Source organism: Euprymna scolopes, chromosome 26 (assembly GCF_053919585.1).
Source record: "Euprymna scolopes isolate OS-2025 chromosome 26, ASM5391958v1, whole genome shotgun sequence".
Taxonomy (NCBI): Eukaryota; Metazoa; Mollusca; class Cephalopoda; order Sepiida; family Sepiolidae; genus Euprymna; species Euprymna scolopes.
In genome coordinates this window covers 82,998,688-83,020,583 of record NC_136507.1, presented here as the reverse complement: position 1 = coordinate 83,020,583, position 21,896 = coordinate 82,998,688, and the positions used below count along the sequence as shown (strand labels likewise).

Sequence of the window (21,896 nt, the reverse complement as noted above, 5' to 3'; positions counted from 1 at the left end):
TTGTGCTTATATTTTTGTTCACGATTTCCAATTTTTCATTGTTCATATCTACTTTATAACATTTATCTTATTAGCACTATAGCAGCCTTTGATTTGTACTTAAGTTTTTTTTATCTACATGTTCAACAAACGAGATCGGAGATGCGCCATTGTACAACTCATGCTCTCTACCGATCCAAGTTATGACAACAGGATCATTGCCAGCACCCTCAAAATACATCACTGCAATGCCACGAATAACAGGGATGTGCCCAGGGTGATGAAAACAAAGTTTCCATCCATGGTTATGGTCTTTAATGTGGTTTCAAGTGAGGACCACATTATGCCGGTTCACATCTTTGAAATTGGCTTGAAAGTCAACATCAAATGGATGTGCTGAGTGTGGTGATCCCCTGGTGCAATCAAGTGCCCACTGGCAGACTCTGGGTGTGGCAGCAGGAATCTGCACCATCCTACAAATTCAAAGAGATCCAGGCTTGGCTTCAGAAGGAGTACTAGCATTTTGTACTCTTCTCTTACTGGCCCCTATCCTCTCCCAATCTGAACCCGTTGCACTACTTTGTTTGGCCATACGTTGAGAATATCATTAATATGACCTCCCACAATATCAAAGCCAACCTGATCACTGCCATCTGCCGAGTATTTGCCGCACTCCCACCAGCGCTTGTGGAAAAGGCATGCTCCCAGTTCCGAACCTGTATCGAGGTGCTGATCGAGGATGAAGGCGGCTACATTGAATAGATGTCAGCTCTATTACATAATCAAATTACCCGAAATTTCAAAAAATGTTTTAAAATAAAGCTGTAGTGTTGTTTTCTTTAGGGCGGCACTGTGATCGTTCCACCCTGTATGTAATATTTTTCATTGAAACAAAAAAAAGAAAGGAACAAATGAATCACTCATATTAAGTATTTATTTTCAGGCTCCGTCTAGTCTTCTTTTTTTCCCACCAATACAAAATGGTGCTACATAAAAGAAATAGGAATCCAACGAACATCATCCCGCCAGCAAAGAAGAAAATCATACTGTAATTTTTGGAAGAATCTCTTATTTTACCTGAAAAATAGAAAAATTGTTTTTATCATTTTTTAAAAAATAATAATATCCCCCACCAAATCGATTGGCACCACACCAAACAGTTGAAAAGAGAAAAGGAGGATGGAAGGACCGAGGAGAGAAAGCATTAACCAGACTTCCACTGGATGAGTGCAAAGAGGACTGAGATATTGAGAAGACTTGTTGCTACCAAAATTCAAGTGAAGATCAATAGTCGTTGTCCATAAAAGTCAATGATAAATGGCTGTTGTAATAACACTGTATATAAAGAATATAATATATATATATATATATATATATATATATATATATACAGGGTGTTCACAAAGTCTAGCTACATTATGTAGCCAGACTTTGTGGAAGCATCCTGTAGATTATGTAGCCAGACTTTGTGGACATCCTGTATATATATATATATATATATATATATATATATATATATATTTGTCTTTACATAAGCAGTAGTTTGTTGCTACACAGTCATGAGCATGTTTCCGTCTACCAGTATTTACTAACTAGAGACCTCATCAGGCAACAACCATTATTTCCAAAAACCGAAATCTAAATTCCGTTTTCGGAAATAAGGGTTGTTGCCTGATGAGCTCTCTAGTTGGTAAATACTGGTAGACCCAAACATGCTCATGACTGTGTAGCAACAAACTACTGCTTATGTAAAGACAAATGTAACTTGCTCTACTTCTGTATTGAGCACTCTCGTATGAACCTTGTCATATTTCACTGGTTACCTACCTTTGGAAAATAGCAACCTCAAATTATATATATATATATATATATATATATATATATATAAATTAGTTTCAATGTTATGAGGGTTTTTGAGGCATGAAAACAATGTTATTTTTTATATTTCAGGCGGTCTTCCACTCTTGGTCACAAAAAAAGTGACCAAGAGCGTAAGACCGCTTGAAATATAAAAGACAAAATATTAAATACAAAAAATAACATAGTTTTCATGCTTAAAAAAATCCTCGTAACCTTGAAATCACTATTCTAGAAGCATATGTAGACTCTTAACTTATATATATATATATATATATTATATAATCATTAGTTTTCATTCCCAAACCAGTATTCAATTCACACTCATAATTTTTTATTCATTTTTAAGTATGTCTTGTTACATGTTTAATTGAAAATCAGAAGCCAATTAAATAACTCAGAAAAAAGGAAAAGGATTTAGAGAAAGAAAATGTAGATAAAAAGAGATGGAAATCTACATAACTTATTGTAGTGTTCTCTAAAAAAAAAATTAACTGAATTCAAAGCATACGTGGAGAACCTGTCTTATGTCACCATACATAGATATACATATAGAGAGATATAGATAGTGCTTCTTCTTATATATATAAGTAAATACATATATATAGCAAGAAAGTTGTGTTTGATGGCTATAACAATGCAGTTTTGTAGAAAACACTGTTGAATTCCGGACAAAGAAGGTAAAAGAAATAATGACAATATTGAAAAATTTCAATAACTTTTAATATTTAACAACATAATGTGTCGCACCAGGATGATAACGTGATCTTAAGTTCTCAAATTTTCAGGAGGAAGAAAAGAAAAAGAACATATGCAATCACTCAGTGAATGTGTACTTCTATAAGAATTTGGAAGTTGAAAATAGTGTTAAACCTAGGTAATCTGTGAATTAAAGAATCACTGCTAATAAAGAAATTCAAGCTCAAAATAAACAACAGAGTGGAGCTCAATTGTAACTTCTTAATACAACCACTCAAACACCAATAACACACTTAATAGGCATAAATTTCTTCAAAATACAATCAGTATTTGTCATAAACTACTAATATTTGGTGTTGAAATACCAGTAGACACACAAAACTTGCATCGACACTCATGCATGGCATTATCATGCAATACTAGGACCTTTATATATAAGATAATTTATTTAATAACATAAAATATATAATAAATAAACCTATAATATTATTAAATACTATTACTTTCCTTACACACCATTAAATAAGAAATGAAATGCATAAATAAATAAATAAAAAAGTTTAATAACTAATTACAGTTAAAAAAACAAAAAAAAAACACATATAGAATATTACCCAAGGGAAATAACTCTACTTACTACTTAATTTACCACAAGTGTTATTCCTCTTGGATAGTATTACTAAACAATACTAAAACATAACCTTTACAATAGCGTTTAATAGGATAAATGTTTAAGATATAATTTGATGTAGGAACTCTGCATATTGACTAGTAGAAAATAATATATATCTACTACATATATGATTTAAGTAATGATATTACTATAATTAAAAGTACAATTCAGTACTGAAATAAGGTGTAAGCTATAGAAATTTAGTATGAATAATTAGACATAAATAGTTATATGGACATATTTATGATGCAATAATCATAAAATATATAGAATAATCATAAAATATATGCAATAATCATAAAATATATAGAATAACCATAAAATATATGCAATAATCATAAAATATTTGCAATAATCCTAAAAAAATATGCAATAATCATAAAATATGTAGAATAATAAAATTTATGCAATAATCATAAAATATTTGCAATAATCCTAAAAAATATGCAATAATCCTAAAATATATATAATAATCATAAAATATATGCAATAATCCTAAAAAATATGCAATAATCCTAAAAAATATGCAATAATTATAAAAATATATACAATAATCATAAAATATATGCAATAATCATAAAATATATACAATAATCCTAAAAAATATGCAATAATCATAAAATATATGCAATAATTATAAAAAATATACAATAATCATAAAATATATGCAATAGTCATAAAAAATATGCAATAATCATAAAAAAAGAGTTCATACCTGCTATTGGTGGTCCAAGAAGAATCCCGATACCCGAGAAACACAAAGACCATCCGAAGGAACTGGCAAGTTTATCCACGCCAAGAAGGTCAACAATTATGATGGATATTTGGGCAATGGTGCCTCCCGATAAAGATCCATAGGTAACACAGATGAGGGCAAATTCCCAAAATCTCGTAGCATATGAGCAAGAAAATGTCATGATGACTTGTACGCCAATGATAGCCGTGAAAATGAACCTGAAATAAGAAAACATATTCAAGCAATTAAATAAGAGAGAAAAAAAACTTTTTAGGCCATGGTATTTCAAAGCTAGATGCTTCTCAGCACAAGAGGAAAAGAGCCAGTATTTTACAAAATATACAATATAGATAAAAGCTGGCTTAAGAACATTTCGATAGAAAATAAGGGAAATATATATTAAGATATATTAAATACAAGAATTTGTCTCTCTTATTCTTTCCTTATTGATCTGTTGATATAATTAAGTTATATGTAACTTTTATCCCTCCTCCTTTATTTAATACTAGCAGGCTGCCTTGTCATAAAATATGCATAAATATGTTTTTATTAATGCAGATGTCTTATTTATTATGAAAGAAATACCGTAGGTATTAAATGTAATGTTAAATTCCTTTAAAAAAATGAAGTAAAAAATCAGAAAGAAACTGAGACATGCGAATGCAAATATGCTTTTTTTTCTAAACAGTTCACTTCTTGTAAGTAAAAAATAAATACTCCAGCTGAGATCAAAATCAAAACCTAAAAATAGTGAGTTAAGCACGATAACCATTAGGCCAGCTGGACACAATCTTTTAAAAAGTGTTTTCAAACATACTTATTCTTAACATAAGGAAGCTATCATTTGAACGATTCATGCATCTGCATTCGTGAAACAGTTGACAAGCAGATAAAACTCTGATGACCCCCCCCCACATACCAATTTTTCAATTTTTACCCCTTAGCAACCCTTTTTTCTGGATGAAAACCGATTAAATATTTTCCACATGTCTGAATACCCTATATATCAAATTTCAAGTGTGTAGATGAAAAGATTCGTTGAGTATATAGGTTGAGAAGTCCTCACACACTCACATTCTTACTTTTATAGATATATAGATATTTAATTGCTCCTCTTGTTTGAGTTGAACTTTATAAAAGTTTTCTTTGTTAAAGATATATTTTTTGCTAGCTTATTTATTATAAGTAGAGAGAGAAAGAGAGAGAGAGAGAGAATAAATTCCTTTATTTATACAAACGTTTCTTTCTCTCATCTCTCTCAAGCTGATTAACTTGAGTTGCATACTTGCTACTCATGTGCATGTGACTAGTCTGGCCCATTTTTGTCTGACAAGTTTGAGCTTGACGGTACAGATTTTACAGCTTGTCTGGCTGCTGTTTCTGACTGACACTACAAGAGCCCTAACTCTTAAATAGCGCTTAGAGCAGTTGTTCTATCATCAGTTATATAATATTGGAGTGCCATGTCGTACATGAAAAGGCACTTAATTCCAGTGGATTTTCCTGAGGCCACAACCATCTAGATGAAGACTCAACTAATGGTCTACTTGCATCCAGATATTTGGCATCAAACTTACACCAAACTGAAAACATCAAATGAAATGACATCCCAAACAAAAATTACGATCAAACCAGAAATAAAACCAATTTGACTTCTTCCTTGAGGCTCACATTCACAGATATCAATGGGCTTAGAAGGTATATATGCCATAGAATCTATTCTCCTATATATCAAATCCTGGATATCCTAACATTAAGTGAAAGTAACCTATATTTCTCAATCCCATCTACTTTAACATAACAGGATACCTCCCTTTCTGATTTAATGATTAAAAAAATAAATAAATAAATAAATAATATATATATATATATATATATATATATATATATATATATATATGTATATGATTAGTTTTTTTGGAAAGAGAAATCCAGCAAAGCGCTCAATTAAAAGGAAAATCCGAAAAATAAGAGGATATTTATATTTTGTATTTTGTGTACAGAAAGTTGTTAGATGAGACAAGTCATTGGTACCATCGGTTTCAAGCCCGATAATTAGGATCGTTTAAGATATCCAATATCAAACTCTCTTCAGCCAATACTCAGAGATGAGTATTGGCTGAAGAGAGCTTGATATGGATATCTTAAACAGTCTTAATTATCAATATATTCAAGCCCGATAATTAGGATCGTTTAAGATATCCAATATCAAACTCTCTTCAGTCAATACTCAGAGATGAGTATTGGCTGAAGAGAGCTTGATATGGATATCTTAAACAGTCCTAATTATTGGGCTCGAAACCAATGGTACAAATAACTTGTCTCATCTAACAACTTTCTGTGCACAAAAGACAATTTAAAGGGGATTAGAACAGAAGTCTAAAGAACAGAGTGTATTTTAATGTGATAGTAAAATCACTAATGTAAAAAAATACAAGAAAAAAACAGTGCTCGTTGTATATATAATAAGCTCAATAGGCATATACATATCCTAGAGCTATTTTAATATTTAGTAAGATGATTGATAATTTATAATCAAAATTAAAAAATCGGTTTCTTAGGAAGGAACACAACAGTTAATAAATTGTACGATCGTTTCAGAAACGATGTTTTTATTGAGATAGACATTAAGTCATGGACAATAATTTAAACATATATTGTTTTAAAACAAAGTCTCCTCATCAGCAAAACTATTCGGTGGTTTTTTTTAAAGGCACCAAAAATAAACCTAGCATTTTTTAAGTAAGGCAGATGTGTCTGGAAAGTATTTAAATGTAAATGAAAATAGTTATTTTATGATGTTGATAAACAAAGTAAGATGAATTGAGAATAAAAATTAGAATATAATCAAGAAGTTAAATTGGGTTTAAATGTAAGGTGTTTTTAACAAAAATTAAAAATTGGGTTTAAATGTAAGATGTTTTTAAGAAAAATTAACAAAGATACATATATATATATATATTTACCTTATAATGGTTCGCTTTTTAAAAATCGTAAGTATAATCGTCAGAGCATTCATTTTGATGCTAAATGTAGCTTATGAATGCTTGAAATGTTGAAACTTCAAAGTAAACGCTAATGGAATAGTTTTATCGGCTAGAATTCGTTAGTAACGCCGAATTTCAAATTTAACAAGATATTTAAAAAAACAAAGGGAGATAATTATATTTGGTTAAGAAAATGATCAAAGGGAGATAATCACTATTTATGTTGTTTTTTTTTAACAGATAAAAGAATCTTATTGGTAGTAATTAAATAATAATAATAATAATATTTTAATAGCAGTCATAATAATTATTTATGGAACTTAATAAAAATAGTAACATGTAAAAATTAAATTTAAATAGATATTTAAATAAAATAGAAAATAATGGTAAGAATATCAGATAAACTAATAATAATAACAATAATTCAAATTATATTAATAAAGTTATTAATTTATAAATTTTAAGGAAATTTTAATGACTTATGGTGGTTTCTATTTGTCAAATCTAAACCAACGTTTATGAATGCATCCAGAGAATATTTCGTCTTTTAAATTTAGGAGAATGGTTTTATTTTTATTATCATTGTATTTTAAAATCTTAAGAGCCTCATATCTACAAAGTGCACAGAATCTGTCCCCCAGCATATATGCTTTTTATGATCCTATTATTTTCCCATTTCAAATTGAAGGGAATATTTTTATCATTGAGTCGCCATATATGTTTAGATAGAGTAGTTTGGTTTACCAGGGAGGGATTTTTAAAGGAGTGTTTGTGGGTTGAAATTCTATGTTTAATAAGTCCAGATGTGGAACCGAAGTATATATATATATATATATATATATATATATATATATATATATATATATATTATTTACTATAATAATTAAATACCTACAGACACTAGTGTTTCATCCTTTCAGGAATCTTCAGTGCAGGGTGTCACGATTAACACCAGTCGATAGATTCGAATCCGGCGACACAAGCCATCTCTGGCATGATTAGCAAGGACCATATCCATTCGGCTATCATGAATCGTGTGAAATGACATTGAAATTAAACATTTTATTTGTAAATGTTTCTAACGTCATTCAGAGTGATCTAATCATTATATGATGATCTATGCATAAGAGCTAAATTAATCGACTTAATTCAATTGAAAGTGCTCAATGATAAGAAACGAGTTTCTTAAAGGAGTTGACATTATTATTATTTACTATAATAATTCAATACCAAAGACACTAGTGTTTCACCCTTTCCGCAATCTTCAGTGGAGGGTGTCACGTTTAACATCAGTTGATAGATTCGAACCCAGCGACACAAGCCATCTTTGCCATGATTAGCAAGGACCGTATGTATATATATATACAGATGAACACATAATACGGTTTGTTCCTTTTTATTTCTCTCTCTATATATATACGGAGTTGTAATCTATACTTGCTATATTCATAACACCCGTCCCTGATAAGAGAGAATAATCTAGAATCAGGTCACTGGCCTTTCAACAATGTGTTAGTTACTTGTATTTTCTCTACCGTTCCCCCTCGAGAAGGATAAACAGCAAATTTTTCTTGTTAAAATCCCTTAAACAAAATTGTAAACAAAAGGAAACAAAATGAACCTTAATTCGTTTGTATATATATATATATATATATATATATATATATATATATATATATATATATATATATATATATATATATATATATATGCATACATACATACATACATACATACATACATATATATAGAGAGAGAGAGAGAGGAAGAGAGAGAAAGATGAGTATCAGCTGAAGAGAGTTTAATATACGGATCTAAAACGGTCCCCTATTATCAGGTTTGAAACCGACGGTACCGATAACTTATCTCATCTAAAGTTTCTAAAAATAAAAATATAAATAATACGCTCTTATTGTTGGAATTTTTCCTTATAATAGAGCACTCTACTGGAACCCTTTTTCTAAAATATAACTAAGTATATATATATATATATATATATATATATATATATATATATATATATATATATAATTACATGTACATATGAATTATCTTGTATATATACATACATGTATTTTTATGTATATACGACTTCTGTGTTTATTATGGGAACATATTTAAACTCATATGAACTTTGTGTTTATTATGGGAACATATTTAAACTCATATGAACTTTGTGCTTATTATGGGAACATATTTAAACACATATGAACTTTGTGCTTATTATGGGAACATATTTAAACTCATATGAACTTTGTGCTTATTATGGGAACATATTTAAACTCATATGAACTTTGTGCTTATTATGGGAACATATTTAAACTCATATGAACTTTGTGCTTATTATGGGAACATATTTAAACTCATATGAACTTTGTGCTTATTATGGCAACATATTTAAACTCATATGAACTTTGTGCTTATTATGGGAACATATTTAAACTCATATGAACTTTGTGCTTATTATGGCAACATATTTAAACTCATATGAACTTTGTGCTTATTATGGGAACATATTTAAACTCATATGAACTTTGTGCTTATTATGGGAACATATTTAAACACATATGAACTTTGTGCTTATTATGGGAACATATTTAAACTCATATGAACTTTGTGCTTATTATGGGAACATATTTAAACTCATATGAACTTTGTGCTTATTATGGGAACATATTTAAACTCATATGAACTTTGTGCTTATTATGGGAACATATTTAAACTCATATGAACTTTGTGCTTATTATGGCAACATATTTAAACTCATATGAACTTTGTGCTTATTATGGGAACATATTTAAACTCATATGAACTTTGTGCTTATTATGGCAACATATTTAAACTCATATGAACTTTGTGCTTATTATGGGAACATATTTAAACTCATATGAACTTTGTGCTTATTATGGGAACATATTTAAACTCATATGAACTTTGTGCTTATTATGGGAACATATTTAAACTCATATGAACTTTGTGCTTATTATGGGAACATATTTAAACTCATATGAACTTTGTGCTTATTATGGGAACATATTTAAACTCATATGAACTTTGTGCTTATTATGGGAACATACTTAAACTCATATGAACTTTGTGCTTATTATGGGAACATATTTAAACTCATATGAACTTTGTGCTTATTATGGGAACATATTTAAACTCATATGAACTTTGTGTTTATTATGGGAACATATTTAAACTCATATGAACTTTGTGCTTATTATGGGAACATATCTGTACTGTAATTTGCACAGTTGTACTTTAGGATGAGTCTTATCTGTTGATTCTCTCATACAATTGTGAATTGTGCCATTTTCATTAATAAAATATGATGCTATTATTTAATCTGCTATTTCAATGTTAAACATGACAGGCAGATGCTTTTATAAATGATGTCATATTTAAAATAAGAAACACATTAATTACGCATAGTTTCACCTGACCTGCGATAGGGTTTGATACATTTCATATCTAGAAATAATCCCATGAGGATCCGGCTGATCAGATCAGAAATACCGATGATGGATATTAGAAGTGCCGCCTCCATTTTCTGGATACCTCTCTCAAGTGACAGCGCTGGCAGGAAGACTGGAATTGACCAATGTGATGAGGTGAACATGCAAATATTGAAGCAAAAACAGAGAAAATGGAAATTCCGGAGAAGTTGGAAATCCAATCCGCTCTTCATTATCGAGAAAATTTGTGAAAATGCCGAGGAACATTTCTGTCGGCAAGATTTGCGAATCAATTCCGGATCATTCAAGTTGTTCGGTTGCACCAGATCACTATCAGGTGTAGGCAAGGCGGTTACATCATTTTTCGTTAAGGATTCCATTTCCTCTTTTTTGTATACAGTATTTCTGAAAAAAAAAAAAATGAAAAATATAAACTATTTGTTAACTCGAGCTTAATGGGTGACTCATCAGGTCAATTTTTTTCTCTAGTATATATATATATATATATATATATATATATATATATATATATATATATATATTTATATATATATATTTATATATATATATATATATATATTTATATATATATATATATATATATTTATATATATATTTATATATTTATATATATATATATATATATATATATATATATATATATATATTTATATATATATAATAATCCGAATAATTTAATAAATTTTAATATGTTTGAACAAGAATAGAATAAGTTAAGTAAATGATCAAAAGAATATCGTCTGTTTATTTAGTTATTTTGCTTCATTTTATTTTATTTTTTCAACATTGAATGTTTGTATATATCAATTAACGAAATCTACAGTAGCGTTTCAAAAAAATAAATAAAGGTGTGGAGGGGGTGCGTACGTGCAGACAATCCGGCACCCTAGACCCACAATAAATACATAAGTCCAAGCTTTTGGGAAAGACATTCTAATTCGCACCCACTTTGCTTATCATCTACATCTACTCATCAATCTCCAGCTGTATATGTGAACACGTCCATAAACGTGAGTGCGCGTATCCTGTGTATGTATATGTACGTGAAGAAGCATTTGTGGTGGTGCGCGAGTGTATATACATGTATGTTCACGTATACGAGTGTGTTCGTGGGGTGGCGTGGAAGGACTTGGTTTTGAATAGAGGCCACACAAGTTGCTGACCATTCTAAGTCGAAAATACTGGAAGGGTCATATTCAGATAGATCTTTACCTTAATGGCTATACCCGTGCCCCCCCCCCCGCTGCTAACTCTGCCCGCTCACTCATGTTTTCTATCATTCACACTGAGGAAGATCGAAGGATTGGTCGAAAATTATGTGCTTTTGAAGGAAACATTCTTGTTTTTTTTCAAAAGACGTTTTGTATTCCTACACGTCAACACACAGGAAATAAATACAAAAAAGATATAAACATTCATATATTTTTCGTATTGATTTTTTATTCATACATATTCATATATATAAATATATATATATATATATATATATATATATATATATATATATATATATGTTTAAAGAAAAAATAGAAAAAACCGAATGAAATTATTAAAAAATCAACGTTTCGTCCTTGTTTCCGAGGACATCTTCAGGATAATTGAAATAAAAATGTGATAAAAGAAAAAGTCATAGATCGTGCGAAAAAAGACAGTTTTTTAAAATCCAACCCATGTCGGGAAAGGACGAATATGTGTGCGACATGGGTTGGATTTTAAAAAACTGTCTTTTTTCGCACGATCTATGACTTTTTCTTTTATCACATTTTTATTTCAATTATCCTGAAGATGTCCTCGGAAACAAGGACGAAACGTTGATTTTTTAATAATTTCATTCGGTTTTTTCTATTTTTTCTTTAAACATAACGTCAACCACCACTGGTATATTTTTTCATTCCTTATACATATATATATATATATATATATATATATATATAAAATAAAAATCTTGATATTGAAAATTTATTCAAATTTAAAAAAAAAATTAATAAACCTGTAAGGAAGGTATACAACATTTTAATTATTTCACAAGGAGTACAAATGAAGCAAGAAAAAACTTATTCCATGGAGTTTCGAAGAGTGCAATTCTTCCCATCAGAGGAAAGAGGTTTGCAAAATCTATAATAAATCTTGCAGGTTAATGCATTACAGGAAACAAACAATATGAAATTTATCATATTTGCATAAAAAAAAGTAATTTAACAATTTTTAGATAGTTTGTAGTGATTCAAAGTGCAAGAAATAAGAAAAAGGGAGAAAACGAATATGATAAAGATCTAATGAAAAAGACGGTAAAATCCAGTGCAGGAAAAATCCGACATGGGTCTTTTGGAAATCCAATGGCAATCCATAAGGAAACAGAAAATGTCCAGGGAAAAATAGAGCTTCAAGAAAAAGCATCAGGTAATGGAGAAATAAAACAAAAGCAGCATTTCACAGCTCGCACACATTCACATTCTACTATATAAAATAAATCTTTTAGCCTACCTCACAATAATATTCACACAGCCCTCCAGACAATGTCTTCTTTGAAAATGAAAAGCAACACTGTGGCCAACTTCGAACTACACGTGGAACTTAAACTGTGTCAATCATTTTATTGCAGGTTAGTAAAATATCAATATTTCACTAAATATATGTCACAAAAAAAAAAAATTAAAACTATAACATCAAAAAACTGCTTTAAGGTTAGTTATTTCCCGAATTGTTATTCAAATTCATGCAATATTCATAAAGTTATGATATTTTATTCTTTATCAAGGATTTCCACTGTCCAACACTTTATTGCAGATCTCTCACAAAATCAAAAAACGGGCAATTGAAGGTTATTGAAAGCAAAGGATTGTTGCTGGACTCGGAGAAGAATTGGCCGTCAAAGATTTAGCCATGGAGCTGGAAAGGGATCTAACATTGAACTTTGACCACTTGACAGCCAAATTTCTGGCCGAAAACCGATTAAAAAGATTTTCCCACATCTCAATATCCCTTATGTCAAATCTCGAGTCTGTAGACTGAAAATTGACAGAGTAATTTGGTAGGGAAATGTACACACGCAGACAGACACAAACACAGACAATTTCACTTTATATATATATATATATATATATATATATATATATATATATGTTTTTTTTGTTTTTTTTTTACATATTGATCACCACTTATCAAGGCCCGGAAGCCACTCAGGGATAAGGGTTATTGCAAGTACATTACGTTAGTGTGGAGATTTGATGAAGTGTTTACTTAAGGGGGCGGTTCATTAGGAATTTGTTAACATTGGACTTGAACACATCCAAGTTGTAGTCCGGTGGGAAGCAGGCAGACGGAACAGTTCCACAGGCATGCAGTTCTAAGAAAGAAGCTTTGTTCATGGAATCCACGTTTTGATTTAGGCACAGATAAAGAGTGGGGGAAATTTTTCACAGTGGATTCGGCTAGATGGGTGTTTTTCTTGAAAGATTGGCAAGGGGGACCAGAGATTGGAGTTCAGACGATATGTGTGTGTGTGTGTGTGTGTGTGTGTGTGTGTGTGTGTGTAATGAAGTTCAATATCTGCCTCTGTGTGTGTCTGTCTGTACACAAATAGGCTCCTATATGGTTTCCTATTAAATACTATACTAAACTGATCACATATCATGATAGAAGAGATATCAAGATTCTTTATTGGTTATGATAAAGTATTCCCCCCCCCCCACCTCAATGGGAGTGAGGCCTTAGGAGAGAACCCCTGATGCAAATTCACATTGTTTCACATAGAGCTATCAAATTTGGCAGGATAACCCACTATGATTGACAGGTTACACCACTCATCCCCACCAAAAGGCTGTGAGCCCAATGGAGGAGGAGGGGAGGGTCACTTATAACTGGAAACCCTGTGCATGCTCACACCATTTGATTTACAATCCTAGAGTTAACAAATAACTGGGATGAGGAGAAGTTTTGATAGGTAACAAAGCTCACTCATACCAACATGATGGGGGGGGCAGGGGTGTCAATAATAAATGGGAACTCTATGTATGCTCACACTGTTTTATGTAGAGCTACCGAACTTGCCATGATAACCCCCCCCCAGGGGGAAGGGAAAGCTTTTTACAAGTTACATCGCTCATTCACACCTAAGGAGGTGGGGCTCCATGGGTGTCGCTTATAATGGGGAACCCTTATTAGTGTTCATACGTTTGTGTCAATAAAGATTCCCACTACTGCCCCCTCATGTTCGTTTGAGGGGGTTGCTTTGATATCCCCAAAATTTGGAGCTATCTTTTGATACTCATGCCCCCTTTTCATAATCTTTCATAAATCAGAGTCAAACTTTTGAAGACTTTTTTTTTTAACCCTATCAACAATGGGTACTTATTCTAGTATATATATATATATATATATATATATATATATATATATATATATATATATATATATATTAGTGTTAGAATGATTAATCAGAATCAGGAAGAAAAGTCAGAACTTTTGGGGGTATTGGAAATTGGAATAAAAAAAAATTGAGCCTAATTTCCGATTCCAAAACGATTCTTTTAATTTTTTTCATGACAATAAAAAATGAAGCAAACTCAAGTTTGTTTATTAGAAGTTGTTCATTTAAAACATAACACTAAGGGACACAGAATAGGTTATAAATATTATTCCAAAATTTAACATTGATTCTCAGAGTCTAATTTATTTCTTTTATTGACCAATTACTGTAACAAAATAAATACTGGAGAGTTAACTCATCTTTATAAACTTTTTTGCACCTATTTGCTAAATGTCTATAAGCCTCCTTTCAGGGATTTCACACTTAAATATTAAAAGATTTAAAATGCTCAGTACAACATTTTTCAATTTCATTAGCGCCGGCTGGACACTGTCGTTATTTGTCATTAGCTTCTGCTGAAATAATTAAGATTTATTGTATTTTTTGGCTATGGACACAAGTGAAAAATATAGACGAAAATCTTACAATGAGTTTATCAAAATCTTGCATAAAATACATAAAGGGAAAACATTTAGAAGTTTTTTGAATTAAAACAAAAATTATATCTACATTTAAACGTATATATATATATATATATATATATATATATATATATATATATATATATATATATATATATATATATATATGCCCCAAAAAGAAGGCAAGACTCTTCTATCTATCTGGTAAGTTTATTTGCGTAAAACTTATTTTAAAGTGTGTTTTTAGTTTAAAACTAATTAAGTACCCACTCTGTTAAGTTATGGCTGCCCCATAAGCCATGCACAAGGACCCTTGATAACAGCTCGAAATCGAAAATTAAACAAACACTGGTAGAAACATGTCAAATAAATGTCAACAATCGTTGTTCTGCCAGTATTTTGTTTAATTTTTGATTTTTTAATTATTAGAAAAGATTAAAAAATTAAAATGGCCGAAAGGATAATAATTTTATGTTAAGTTTATGTGCAAAACTGCTTTCTTACTTAAAATTCTATAATAATGTTTTTTTTTTCTTTCTATCACGTGATCATCTGAAAAAATAGATAATCCTATTTTGGGAGAGTGATTTAGCTAAAGGTGTTAATTTATTATTATTATTATTATTATTATTATTATTATTAGCAGGGAGACCTGACATTGCCCGGGATTGAATGATGATCAACGAATGTTTCACACTCCCATATTTTTATTGCCATCGAAATTGGTCAAATCGCCCATTTTTCAATCAGATCCATTGATTGCCTGCTCTAGTTGAGGACTCATCGTAATACACCAGAATGAACCTTCACATGTCTTCCCACAGTGACTTAATCCAAAATATATTGTGTGCATTGCACTGTAGAGAACCTACAGTAATTTTATAAAATTATGTTTATATATAATGGCTTGAATTTAAATTTAAAATGCAAAAATCAAGTATCATGCTTCAATTGTGCTCTAAACAGAAACATTCATTTTGAACACGCCCCTGCCATATCAAAAGAACCTACTGTTGAATTTATATGCCTAGCCTTACTGTTTGTGTGGTGATAATGGCTTAAATATAAGTTTCAAATGAAATAAAAAATCAAGTATCATGGCATGATTATGCTTTAAAAAGAAACATTCATTTCGAAAGCGCCTCTGTCCTATCAAAGAACCTACTGTTGGTTTATATGTCAGGCCTTTCGGCTTATGTGGAATAAAACTTCCCAAATAACCGTATGTAGTTAAGCTGTGTGAGGTGTTAACTTTGGTCAAAATCGCCTGTTCCTTCCTTTATTGGATTATTTCGATTATCGATTATCAATTATCAATACTTATCAAAGACATTCCGATACATTCCATTGCTTAACTTCAGTGATCTAAAGAGAATAATGTGTTTATGCCATATACTGATACACAGATTACTTAGATATTACTAAAAAAGCAATGAATGTAGTTCTCACTATATAGATAGATATTAGTGTTGTAGTCTTGTATGCCATACCAGTGGCAGTCACCCTAAGTGGGTTGAACTAGCTTCCTTTGGGAGAGGAAGCTCAAGGGAATTCAGAAGCGGTCTCCAGTTGCATATATATCAGGGGAAATAGCATTAGATATTTATTTATGTACTTTTAGTTTTCCTCATTTTATCAAATATATTATTGTTCGTCCTGTCTTTTCAAAACTGTTTTTCTTCACACCAACATTGAAAAAAACCCAAAAAACTATGCTCTGCCAAACATGGCGGCGTTTGGTAGGGCTGAGATCTTCCAAAATGGATAGAAATATGTATGGATGAAAGAGGATAGATCTAAGAATAATTAAAATATAGCAGCAGCCTAGATTGGTACCCTCCCTGCACACACACTCTTGATAACACCCAAATCACACTAACAGATCGAGAAATAAGTTGGCCTTCATTAATCATTCCAAATCTGTTCAGGCTTTGTGATATACTTTTATTGGGCAACGAGCCCTGCTAGTTAAATACAGGGTGTCCACAAAGTCTGGCTGCATAATCTACACGGTGCCCACAAAGTCTGGATACATTATCTACACGGTGCCCACAAAGTCTGGCTGCATAATCTACATGGTGCCCACAAAGTCTGGCTGCATAATCTACACGATGCCCACAAAGTCTGGCTGCATAATGTAGCCAGACTTTGTGGGCACCCTGTATATTATTTTTTGCTCTTTTGGATAAGATAAGATAAATTTAAGAATATTTAAAATATGGCAGCCTAGATTGATAATCCCCACACATTCGCAACCTGACCCAAATCACACCACTCGATCACAACATAAGTTGACCTTCATTAAGACTATTGAAACAAATTTGAAAAAAAAAAAAAAAAAAAAAAAATGGATTTGTAAGGTAGAACCGATATTTATTTTTAGCTATGGTTGAGGGGAAGCAATAATGTTTGGAGTTTAGCCAATGACCTTCCATCAAAATAGAGAAAAACTAGCAATCTCTTATCTGTAAAGTGGAGAGATCATCCCCACTAGATGTTGAACTCGGTTTTATATTCTGTTAATGAGTTAAAAAGTGTATACATAATTCTTTTTTTATTATTATTAATTGAGATGGGATTGTTAAGACGAGATGACAAAATAAAAATATCAGATAAATAATCTAAATATTAATTTACTTGTCCATACGTCCAGTCTCACAAAAAAAAAACATCATCACCAGGACGACTGGAAACAATGCCGAAATAAGCGGAGTACACATACAGCACCTGGAAGTCCCAAATGGTCACCCATCTGATACTGACTAGGCTCATCGGTGCTTAATTTTGATGATCTGATGGAACTGGTGCGTCAAACGTGATTATGCCATATTAATTAATTAATGAGAAATGAATTACTTCGTTATCGGAAAAAAATCATTGAAACCATTTCCTCTCCAAAAATTAAACAAAACAAGACTGTTTACGGTTTCAAATTGGTTATTTTATTTTATAATTTTAAAAAGTCATGTTGAAAGGAGACTAAGTTTTTTTTTAATTATAGTTTCTTTTGAAAATTAAAAAAAAATGTGCAAATGAATTGACATCTGTTCCTTTATAATTTGTATAAAAAATTATTAAAAAAAAAACAAAAAACAATGTGTTGTGTATTGAATATTCATCGAAAAAAATCTAAATTTTTTAAATCAATTCTTTTTAACTTTAAAAGGTTAAAAAAGAATTTGCTAAAAAATTGTTTTAAATTCGTCGTTATTTGTTTTATTTTATTTTTTATTCATTTTATTTATAATGTGTTTTAAAAATTTTCAATTACCATGGAATTTCCACAGCTTCTGCTAGTTAATATTAATAACCCTGTCGATATATTGTACATTCATAAGAACTCAATTATCCATGCTTTAGAGATTCTGTTGTAGATTTTTACGTTTTTACAATCTTCTGAACTATATATAACAGGTCGGGTGTTACAATAACCATCATCATCGCAAATATTAATTAATTAGAAATTAATTAATTAATTAATATTAATTAATTAATTAATATTAATTAATTAGAAACGAATTACTTCCCTTTTTTATAGTCGCTTTTTTATCAGTTAAAAGCCATTAAAACCATTTCCTCTTCAAAAATTAAAAAAAAAAACATAGCTGTCTGTTTAGGGGTTTCAAATTGACTATTTCCTTTTATAATTTAAAAAAAACTCATGTTGAGCAGAAACTGTAAGTTTTTTTTCATATAGTTTCTTTTTTATAATTAAAAAATATGCTCAAGTGAATTGACATCTGTTTCTTTATAATTCATATCAAAAAATTATTCAGACAAAAACAAACCAAATCAATGTGTTGTGTGTTGAATTTTGATCGATTAAAAAAAATCAAAATTTAAAAAAAAATCAAAATTTAAAAAAAATTAATTCCTTTTAGCTTTAAAAGGTTAAAAAAGAATTTGCTAAAAAATTGTTTTAAATTTGTCGTTATTGGTTTTGTTTTATTTTTATTAATTTTATTTATAATGTGTTTCAAAAATTTACAATTACCATGGAATTTCCACGGGTTCTGCTAGTTAATATTACCGTCGGAGTCTTGTATGCCACGCCAGCGGCAGTCATCCTAGGTTGAACCAGCTTCCTCTGAGAGAGGAAGTGTCAAAAGAATATTAAATTCACAAGTGGTCTCCAGTTGCATATATATCTCGGTCAGGAAAATATGTTTGGATATGATAAGATAAATCTAAGAATGTTAAAAACATCGCAGCAGACAAGATTGATACCCCCCCTACACACACACTCTTCCACTCTTCATTCCATTCATCGAAACATAAGTTGACCTTCATTAAAACGAATTAACGACGGGGGAAAAAAAGCATGTCCCAAAAAAGCTAGCTTAAAAATGAAAAGAAAAAAAAGAAGATTTGTAAGTTAGAACGGACACAAGGTGTCTTCAATAAGTTTCCAGACGTTTTTGTATTGGCATTTAAAAGTTGCAGTCCACAACTCCATCGCTATCACAGATTATTTGACCAAGATGGGAATCAAGACAGTTCCTCACCCTCCCTATAGTCCAGACCTTGCTCCTTGTGACTTCTGTTTATTCTCTAAGCTCATGAGAAAAACTTAGTGGCTGTCATTGTGAGACAAATGAGTAGATGAAAGAGGCTGTGATGAGGGTCATTGACACGCTCACATCAGAGGACTTCCGTGAGGCCTTCCAGAAGTTGTTGGGACGGTACAAGTGCATTGCAGCCGGAAGAGATTACTTCGAAGGGGGACTAGAGTTTCATGTGTGTACTATCAATAAAAGCGCCACAGCAAAAAAAAAAAGTCTGGAAACTTATTGAAGATACCTCATATTTATTTTTAGCTGTCTTCATGGTATCAAATATTAGGTTGGGGCAAAAATTATGTCGTTTTTATGTATACAGTTGAATGTCAAAAACGATATTTTTTGACACCAACCTGATATACAATGCTGGCAAAAAGAAAGTCCGCACTTGCAATTTTTTCAAAAACTGCAAAATTGAAGCTAAATTTAATGTAACTGTTTAAACAAACTATACCTCATTTGATTCGCCTTTTATTCCTCTATAATTTTACCTGTTCATATTTGACTTTTAATTGAAATATTCTAGTGTTCACGTCAATTTAAAAAAAATAACTTCAAATTGAGGAGGCAAAAAGAAAGTCTGCAGCAACAAATTCGCTTAAAACCAGCTCAAATTATCGCCCCTAAATCAGTTTAAAATATCCATCAACAGGCAACAAAGCATCTCTAATCGCAATTGTTGTTCCAGGTTATACAACGTAACATTTAGTCCATATGCCACGACTTTCTCTTAGTGATCGTCAGGAGCTCATTAATCTCCACCTTTCTGGTTTATCCAATCGAGAAATCAGCCGCAGATTGTAATGTGATGAAAAAACGGTACGAAAGACTGCAAAAGCACCAAAACACCAGTAGTGTTCGTGATGCCCTTAAATCTGGTTGTACTAGAGTTACTTTTAACAGGGAAGACAATGCTATCAAGATCCGCAGTTTAAGGAACAGATTTGAAACGGCTCCCCAAATCCAACAACAGTGCAATCTTGTTAAAAAGTGCTCTCTTTGTACTGTCAAGAACAGATTAAAGGAATTTAATTTGCGAGGATATGTTGCAAGACGCAAGCCAATGATTTCTGTAAAAAACAGAAAGCGCCGTCTGGACTTTGTCAAATGCAATGAAGATCATGACTCTTCATATTGGTCAAAAGTATTTTTTAGCAATGAAAGCAAGTTCAGTAGGCTAGGCAGTAATGGTAGGCAGTATGTCCGTCGAAGGAAAGACGAAGAATTTAATCCTAGTTTTAAGGCTACAAGATGGTGGAAGTTCAGTTTTGGTGTGGAACATTATTAGTACCAATGGTCCAGAGCCTATAGTTCGCTTGCAAGGTCGAATTAATTCGACCAAGTACATTAATATGTTGACTGAGCATTTTCTACCCTACTTTGGTCGGAATTTGGATGATAATCTCATCTTCATGCAGGATAATGCTCCTATTCACACAGCTGGCAATGTCAAGAGGTTCCTGGAAGAGCATGATATTCCGTGTTTGGATTGGCCTGCACAATCTCCAGACCTAAATCCTATCAAAAATGTATGGCATTAAATCAAGCAGCAGCTATGCAATGATACAATTTCAAATTTGGAAGAACTTTGGACAAAAATGAAAGAAAAGTGGGATGCCCTTTCCCCAGAGTATTGTTGTAGTCTAATTCAAGGAATTCCCAAAAGATTGCAGACTGTCAAATTGAAGAAGGGCTATGCTATTAAATATTAACTAGTTCATTGTGTTCCTGTTGTATTTGTGTTGCATTAATGTCCTAAAGTTACATTTAAATATCAATTTTCCATTTTGCGTACTTTCTTTTTGCCTCCTCAATTTGAAGTTATTTTTTAAATTGATGTGAACACTAGAATATTTCAATTAAAAGTCAAATATGAACAGGTAAAATTATAGAAGAATAAAAGACGAATCAAATGAGGTATAGTTTGTTTAAACAGTTACATTAAATTTAGCTTTAATTTGCAGGTTTTGAAAAAAT

The 21,896-nt window shown here is 31.1% G+C and overlaps 1 protein-coding gene across 1 annotated transcript in view; it reads right to left on the bottom strand.

Annotated features, from left to right (window-relative positions):
* Positions 1 to 895: 895 nt before the first annotated feature.
* The window catches only part of LOC145248224 (monocarboxylate transporter 12-B-like), a 346,811-nt gene continuing 325,810 nt past the window's right edge, over positions 896 to 21,896 (bottom strand). The window contains exons 7-9 of the mRNA XM_080110099.1: positions 10,378 to 10,794; positions 3,924 to 4,162; positions 896 to 1,056 (exon numbers count right to left, since the gene is read on the bottom strand). Coding sequence (XP_079966225.1) covers positions 905 to 1,056; positions 3,924 to 4,162; positions 10,378 to 10,794 — 808 coding nt within the window. The 3' untranslated portion in view covers positions 896 to 904. The remainder of the gene's footprint in view (positions 1,057 to 3,923; positions 4,163 to 10,377; positions 10,795 to 21,896) is intronic.